The sequence below is a fragment of the Myotis yumanensis genome, unplaced genomic scaffold, assembly GCF_028538775.1.
Source record: "Myotis yumanensis isolate MYYU_CA2020_CCGP unplaced genomic scaffold, mMyoYum1.0.hap1 SCAF_1, whole genome shotgun sequence".
In the NCBI taxonomy this organism is placed as follows: Eukaryota; Metazoa; Chordata; class Mammalia; order Chiroptera; family Vespertilionidae; genus Myotis; species Myotis yumanensis.
In genome coordinates this window covers 147549619-147558323 of record NW_027223752.1, presented here as the reverse complement: position 1 = coordinate 147558323, position 8705 = coordinate 147549619, and the positions used below count along the sequence as shown (strand labels likewise).

The 8705-nt window shown below is 39.4% G+C and overlaps 1 protein-coding gene across 2 annotated transcripts; it reads right to left on the bottom strand.

Moving 5' to 3' along the window:
* On the bottom strand, positions 1-8436 carry THNSL1 (threonine synthase like 1). Of its 2 annotated transcripts, XM_070432929.1 has the most exons (4): positions 8282-8436; positions 7236-7307; positions 3711-3771; positions 1-2353 (listed from the first exon to the last, which is right to left on the bottom strand). In XM_070432929.1, the coding sequence occupies exon 4, from the start codon at positions 2297-2299 to the stop codon at positions 68-70; it is 2232 nt and encodes a 743-aa protein (XP_070289030.1). In that variant the 5' UTR covers positions 2300-2353; positions 3711-3771; positions 7236-7307; positions 8282-8436; the 3' UTR covers positions 1-67. The 2 variants fall into 2 exon arrangements, with proteins under 2 accessions (XP_070289030.1, XP_070289021.1); XM_070432920.1 differs by lacking the exon at positions 7236-7307.
* Between the last annotated feature and the right edge of the window lie 269 nt (positions 8437-8705).

The following is an 8705-nucleotide window of genomic DNA, read 5'->3' as shown; positions in this document are numbered from 1 at the left end:
TCCAAATCAATTCTTGTGATTTATTACTGCATGGTTATTAACAAAAAAATTATTTTACTCAGAAAACTTATATGAATTGATTTTGTATTAGTTTTTCCACATGACTCTTCAGGACATTCACATCAGCTGCACAGACCTGGTACTCCATCTTCTCTTGCTGTTTTGTTCTCTCTAATAAAGCCTCATGTAGTGGAGGTAATGCATTGTATGAACTCAATAAATAAAGCCGACTTGACGACGTTTGATTGATTTCTTGAATCTTTAAGGCCTGCATGATAGTAGGTGCAAACTTTGAGTAATGAGCTGTAGATGTGACAATCACTGGGCAAGTTTTGTCTTGCATTCTATCTGCAACCACTTTTGCGACAGCGGTGTGTGGATCCAAAATATACCCAGAATTATTGTAGGTGGAGTGAATAGCTGCGAGGCACTCTCCCTCAGAGCACCAGTCGGCTACAAAATCCTGCTGAAGTTTCTCAACTAGATTCTTTTCTATCTGAAAGTGATGCTGCTCTTCCAATTGATTAAATAATTTTGTCATTAATTGTCCATCTTTATTAGCCAGCAAGTGTAAATGTCGTTCCAGGTTTGAAGATTTAAGAATATCTATTGCTGGTGAAAAAGTTTGTGCTAATTTCCTTTCTCTTAGGTCATAATGTCCTGTTTTTATAAAATCAGTCAAAACGTGGTTCTGATTAGAGGCACAAATAAATTTTCGAATAGGGATTCCCATCATTTTGGCATACACTGCAGCTAAAATGTTACCGAAGTTTCCTGTGGGAATACAGACATCCACTGGGCTTCCAAAGGAAATAAAGCCTTGACTAACAAGATCAAGATATGCAGAAGCATGATAAACTACTTGGGGAAGCAATCGGCCCCAGTTTATGGAATTAGCTGAACTTAAGATTGTTCCATATTCCACAGTAAGAAAGCCAGTAAAATCAGAATCTTTAAAAATTCTTTTTATAGCTGTCTGGCAAAAATCAAAATCTGACTTGACACCCATTGCCCATCCATTTTCTTCCTGACTGCCAATTATCTGTGCTTTTTGAAAATCACTTATTCCATTCTCAGGAAAAAACGTGGCCACAGCTATTCTTTGCTTGTCATTTTTATTAAGATTACTAAAACCATTTAAGACAGCGCTCCCTGTGTCTCCTGAAGTTGCTACAAGTATCATATAATTGCAACTTGGTGGAATACAGTGTGCAAAAAGATGAGGCATAAGCTGTAAAGACAAATCTTTAAATGATCCTGTTGGTCCATAAAACAACTCCAAGATGAACTGGTTGCCTGAAAGATGCCTGACAGGGGCAATTTTTGAGCAGACAAAGTTTTCCCCATAAGCAGTTTCAATCATTTTTCCCAATCTGGCAGCAGGTATGTCAGCAGGATGTATACATTTTTCCAACAGTATTTGTGCTCTTTCTATGTAGGTTGCTCCTACTAATCTTTTCCACTCCCCACAGTTTAATTTTGGAAATTCCTTCTCAGGAACAAAGAGTCCACCATCAGAAGCCAATCCCTCAATCACAGCTTCACTGAAGAATTTTGTCGAAACCTTCTGCTCACCGTCTTTAGGCCAAATGTGTCTTGTTGAAATGAATGTTTCTGAGTCCACATCTTGGTATCTTTTAACTTCATTAAGCACTTTGTCAGCTATCTCCTCTGGGGAAGCCCCACTTTCACAAAAAACACGGGTATCATACCACTTCTTATAATACTGTCTTCTAAATTTAAGTAAGTCTATCATAGCTGTCCCAGAATTCTGACCTACAATCCTATCTATTTTCATTAATTTTAGACGGTTAACTATATCTATTAGAGGTACATCCAGGTATACGATTATTCCATTTTTCTTCAGATGCCACATGCTAGTATCATGCATTGGGTTAGACCCAGTAAGGGAAATCACACTTCCAGATGTAGAGAAGTTTAACACAGCTTTTCCTTCCTCTTCTAAAAATTGTTCATTACCAACATCCTGTAATTTTTCAGACACACTCATATTCCAGGTTTTTTCAAGGATATCATCATCCACATCTATGACACAACAACCTAGTTTCAGCCCTATTATTCTGCCTACTGTTGTTTTCCCAGCTCCAGGCAGTCCCATCAGGATAATATTTTTGTCTCCAACAAGAGAGTGAGTTGAGTGACATGACTTCCTTAATTCTGCAAGTGCAAAGGTTCTTGAAAGATATAGCTGTGCATGTTTATCCGTTTTAACATGTATAAAAGAAAAACATTTCTGGGTTATTTGTTTCAGATGTTGACATCGGTTAAAGTGGAGCATTCTCTTTTCACTTTTTTTTTTTTGCCAAAGCCAACCTAAAAACTGGCTTTAATCCTTTTCAAAACATAAAAACAAAAAAGGATATTTGGTTACTAATTTCAAAAGACTTAAAATCCTCACAGGAGTGAATATAACCATGTCCACAGTACATAAACTATTTTAAAATCTTCCAAATTTATGGGATATTTAAAAAAGTATTTGAATCCAAATTTCCATATACTGCATATTACATCTTTATAAATCTTTTCAAGTCTCAAGACACTGAATAATCAAAACTTTAATAATTTGTAGCAATTAAGCAACAGAAACTTTATTCAGAAAATACCATTATCATAGGTGCCTTTTGAAAAAATATACTAAATCAAATTAGTATTTCTTTTTCCTGTAATGAAAATTGTTTTATGGTTTATAACCCATATGATAAGGGTTATTTAAAGTTGAAATGCTGGTTGCTTAGACTTCACAAAAAGATTATTATTTTTATATTTAATTTCTCTTTAGTTATATGAACATGTTTATAGACAATTATGTTACTCATACATTTCTTAGATACAGTACTCACAACAGGAAACCAGAATAAAATAGTTGCTTATAAAATGCTTAAATAATTTTCCGAACTATAGGGCACAGATATGATATTTTATTTCTATGTGCCTTTTCTATGCATACTATTAAGAATCTTTCTTACATAGTCTTCATAGTGAAGACCTTTTAAAATAAGCTAGAATGAAAGGTATAACATTATGCAAATAGTTAAAGTGATGATCAGCAGCAAGGTCAAAGGCCACATATCTATAACCTTATCTGCATGAGACCATCACTTTGGTCTCTGTCCCATAAACATCATCAGTGAAGAGACTTAATTCAAATTCCAGACTCCAGCGTGATAGGAAAAAAACCTCAAGAATGTTATCAATGACAAGAGGGAAAAATTATTCTGGAATCCAAAGCAGCTTTGGATACTGGTCAAATTCCTGTTTTTAGAAATATACTCACCATTAAACACAAATGTATGCCAGACAACTCAAAAATTTAGTCACGTGTAAAATGCAAGTTAATAACTTCTGCAACATTCATTTAAATTGACGAAGATAATTTGACCACTACACAGTGGGGCTTTTCACACATTCCACAGTAGAACCAAAATGCAACTAAGCCATATTAAATGTTAGATGATACGCTTAAATATGTTCTGAAAACTTTCAATCATTTACTATTCTGGTTATCAATTCTACTCAAACTTTGTTCTGTAATTAACCATTTAAGTCATTTTAAACTAACACTGAATTTAATTTACAAGTTAAATTGCAACTGTCAAGAGAAGGAATACATTTCCTTATTTGGCTTTGCAACTTGTACTATGTGCTGTGCTAAACTCCCAGTGACTTGTAAACATATGATACACACGTACCAATCTTGAAGAAGAGTTTGTAGGTGCTGAGACAAAGTCAATCTTTGCAAAAAAGTGGAGTCTATAATGGAAGAAATCTCAAGTTAATCATAACTGCATACAGTATCACAAAATTCCACACAGACTATTCTATTATTACAATGCTCAATTGAAATATTTAAAGTGCAGAAAAATAATTGGCCTGCGGACTGAAGGGTCCCAAGTTCGATTTCGGTCAAGGGCACATGCTGGGGTTGTGGGCTCGATCCCCAGTGGGGGCGTGCAGAAGGCAGCCAATCAATGGTTCTTTCTCATCAATGATGTTTCTATCTCTCTCTCTCCCCCTCCCTTCCTCTCTGAAATCAATAAAAGTATATAAATAAATAAATAAATAAATAAAATAGAAAATTACGGTCCTGGCTGGGTGGCTCTGCTGGTTGGAGTGTTGTCCTATAAACCAAAAGGTAGCAGGTTCAATTACCAGTCAGGCACATACCTAAGGAGGTGCATACAAGAGGCAATGATGGTTCTTTCTCCCTCCCCTCTCTCTAAAGATCAACAGAAAAAAGGCATGTCCTCGGGTGAGGATTAGAGAAAAGGAAAAAAGAATCATGACAGTTTAATTTATTAATTCTGTATCAATATTCTTTCACCATAAAAATCTTCCTGACTCTAGAAAAATTGCAGTTAAGCCCTAACCGGTTTGGCTCAGTGGATAGAGTGTCGGCCTGCAGACTGAAGGGTCCCAGGTTCGATTCCGGTCAAGGGCATGTACCTTGGTTGCAGGCACAATCCCAGTATGGAGTGTGCAGGAGGCAGCTGAATCGATGTTTCTCTCTCATCGATGTTTCTAACTCTCTATCCCTCTCCCTTCCTCTCTGTAAAAAAATCAATAAAAAATATTAAAGAAAAAGAAAAAAAATTGCTGTTAAGTGTTAGAACATGTAACAAATATTATCTTTTTAAAGCAAAATAAAGAAGATGAATTCTTAAGCTACATACGAATTTTGCTTTTGAAACATTTAGCCGCAAACTAATTTTAGGACTTCAACATCCATTGCAAGCAATCCAGATGACAAGAGAAGATGGATGTAACTTTTATCTAGAAACAGAATTTTACTTAAGTCATACAGTCAATTCTTGTTATTCATGGTACTTGTGTTCTATAAAGTCACCAGGAATATTGAATTAGTGAATATTAAACCACTGCTTCTGAGAAATACTGGATTAGGTCCCTGTGAGCCTTTGGTCATAACATTTTTTGCCAAGTGATTAATACATAACCTTGTTTTATATGTGTTTCTGTTTAAAGACATCTTATTGAACATTAAGTTGATTCATTACCAATGAACTTACAGCCAACAGCACTCTTAACTCATGCCTGAATGAAGCTAATCTAACGCATTTTCTCTGTAAGGCACTGATAGCACTGTTGCCTGGGGAACACTAGGCAGCACATCAGCACTGGGCTTGGGGGTCATTTTAAACAGGAAAATCACCAACGAGAAGCACAAAAATGTGAAAAATGTGGCACTAAATAGAACATGAAAAGGACACTTGTCTACAGTATGAGAGCTGAAGCAAGAAGGCAGAGGGTCACCTTGTTTGACTCCAGCATGGAACATGCACATCAGACAACTCAAATTTTTCACCACTGTGTGCATGTCTGAGAATGACTACAAAAGCGCTGCATGTATTAATTTGGGGTTATAAATAAAATTTAGCCAGAATCCACAAATATGGAACCTGTGAAAAGTGAGGATCAACTGTATATCATTCTTTTATGATTGAAAGCCATGGTATTAGACATTTTTTTCATTTACTTACGTTAGTGTGTTTTTTAGTATAATGGTCATGAATAGGACATTTTTCCTTAGCCAAAGGACAAAACTATTTGAAATTAAATGAAAGTCAATCACATAGGAGTCAGAAAGCAAAAACATTTAAAGACCAAATCTCTTGGCCATTATAAAATTACCTAGTTTTCAATTCCTCTGGGAAACTGTCAGAATCCTACTTAGTCAAAAGGATTCAACACTTTTCACCCATTTAAAACATTTGCTATTATATTCTCCTCCATAATAAAATAAGACATAGTACTTCAAAAATTACCTCCTGATGAGAACTGGCTATATAGTTCAATGAACTTGTCATCCTGTATTAATGCAATCTCTGTTTAAATTTCTCAGATGACTAAAACTAGTCCACTATCTTATGAAGAAAGATATTGAGGTTTTTAAAAATTATTTAAAATTACTGCATTTTATAGCATTGAATTATTCTCCAAGTAATAAGAACAAATGAAAATATACTAGGAAATAAACTAATGGTGGGTGGGGGTAAAGCTCTGCTGCTTCTGAACAAAAATCCTCTCAACAAGCTCCCACTTCCATAGACACTGTGAGGTGGAGGGGGTGAAGGGAGCCCACAGCCAATGCCATGCTGTAAACACAGGGATTTTACAAGGTCCCTACTCACCATTGCGTTTATCTTAGTAGCAAGGCTGACTAAGCATTTCCTATTTGTTTCCTTTTGCTGCTAGATATCCTCTTAATGGTCTTGAGTATTTAATTCAAGACTTTTTACAGTCCACTTTTCCACTTTATAACTTGGAAAATTATTTTAAAGTATATTTGTCTTTATAAAGCGTTTATTTTCCTCCCAATTATCATATTCGTATTCCCACCTACACCTATTTTATTCATCTAAGTAGATTAAAATAATCTTTAGGAAAAAACAAAAAACACCTACTTTGTATGTGAAACCATTTATAACAAGGGTCTGTGCCAACTACAACCCACAGGCCAAATTCGCAGCACAACTTTGCTTTCGTTTGTTCCTTTGTTTAGTATTGCCTTTGGCTGCTGACGAGCTACCATGGTAGAGTTGAGTAGTTGCAACAGAAACCATCTGACCTGCAAAGGCCTAAATATTGATTAATCGGCCCTTTTACAGAAAAAGTGCATGATCTCTGATGGTATACCAACACTAATTTCCTGTGGACATATTGGACATGGGCATTTCCTTGAACAGTACTGCCGTTTTGAGGGAAATATAGAAATTAAAAATATATTCTTTGTAAACATACTTTCAAAAAAAAACCCAAGCAGCCCTAACTGGTTTGGCTCAGTGGCTAGAGCATCGGCCTGCGGAATGAAAGGTCCCAGGTTCGATTCCGGTCAAAGGCATGTACCTTGGTTGCAGGCACATCCCCAGTAGGAGGTGTGCAGGAGGCAGCTGATCGATGTTTCTCTCTCATCGATGTTTCTAACTCTCTAACCCTCTCCCTTCCTCTCTGTAAAAAATAAATAATATATATATTTTTTTTAAAAAGCAAGAATTACAGATCAAGCATCTAAGAAAAAAAAAGTTCCTTCCCAAATGATTTAACAACTTCCATCATGATTGTAAACTAAATATACTATAGTGAGGAGATCTTAAACTCTGTTTAGTAATTTTAAAGGCGCAGTAAGTATACTGACAGTGAAAATACTGTATTCAGGAACTCCAGGAAGTTGGGATTAGCTAAGGCCAGTCGATACTTACTCACTGAAGAAACGCTTTTCTTTGCCCTTCCTGGCTCCTAAAGGAACTGGTTACCATCCAAGGGTCCTCAAACTACGGCCCGCGGGCCACATGCAAATACAAATATTGTATTTGTTCCCGTTTTGTTTTTTTTACTTCAAAATAAGATATGTGCAGTGTGCATAGGAATTTGTTCATAGTTTTTTTTTAAACTATAGTCCGGCCCTCCGACGGTCTGAGGGACAGTGAACTGGCCCCCTGTTTAAAAAGTTTGAGGACTCCTGCAAACCATCCCAAGTGTCCCTTCTAATTAGAAAATTTGTAAGTTTGGGCCAGTGACTATCCATTGGGCTAATGGTATTATCACTCTGAGGCCTTCGTTCAAATCTTAACATGTATAGAGAACAAAACTTTTCTATATGCATGCCAAGCAAAAAACAAACAAACAAAAAACTGAGACGGCCCAAGCTGGCGCGCTCTCCATCCCGGAGCATCTAACTCTCTTCGGGCAGAGCGGCCGCTGTCAGGCTGTCTTCCTTCCCACATCCACTGCCAACCTGTCTTTTAGAGACTGGGATGGCAAAAGCTTTTAAATGAGTTTCTCCCGGCGGCCACACGTGTATGAGCTGGTTTCTGGAAGACCAAATGGGTTGAGAATGGACAAAAACCGCTTCTCACAAAGACGATTTTCAAAAAAGGACACCAAAAAAAAAAGGGTAAAAATTACAGGGCCCATATGCAAGGCTTCCTCTCGTTTAAAAAACAAGCCCACACACTGGTGGAGAAAGACCGGAGAGGAGGGCCGATCACGGGGGAGACGGGGCGAAGAGCAGAGAACCCGGGAGGCGCAGGCCCGGGGAGAGGCGGGGCGCGACGGGGGGGGGGGGACGCAGGCCTGGCGGCCCGGGGCGCACAGCGAGCACCGCCGGCCGAGCACCCGGGCCGCCGAGAAAGGAGCTGTGATGACAGGAGAGGAGCGGGAAGGGGAGGGCGCGAGAGGAGAAAGGCCTGCGATGGGAGCGGACCCGTGGCTATGGCCTCCCTCTCTTTCTCCTCTCATAACTCACCCAGAAAATCACACTGAGAAGACGGGGAAAGAGAAAGAAGTGGGAAGGCGTGTCCAGGAGCAGCCAGTGTCGCCGGGACCGAACCCCACACCTCCGGCCCCGGCCCCCAGACCACAGCCCAGGCCCAGGACCTCGCCAGGACCGCCCCCACGCCGCGGCCCCCGCGCCTGCGCCTGCGCCGGTGCAGCCTGGCGCTCCCGCGCGCCACACCCACCTCCGGAGCCGCCCAGCATGAGGCACGTGACTCTCGTCAGGCTCCACCTACGAGCCAACCCCGGCCCCGCCCCTACCTGGTCTGCTTTCCACGTGGGCCGTGCGTCAGCGTGGCCTCGGCCGCTGGCCCCGCCCCTGCCGGAATTGGGACCTGCGCACAAGAGCCTTATTGTGTGACCTCAGCGCGCCCGCTGGGCTTTTGTGTCTGAAT

Coding starts and splice junctions, on each gene's coding strand:
- THNSL1 (XM_070432929.1), bottom strand. CDS start 2,299: ATGCTCCACTTTAACCGATGTCAACATCTGAAACAAATAACCCAGAAA.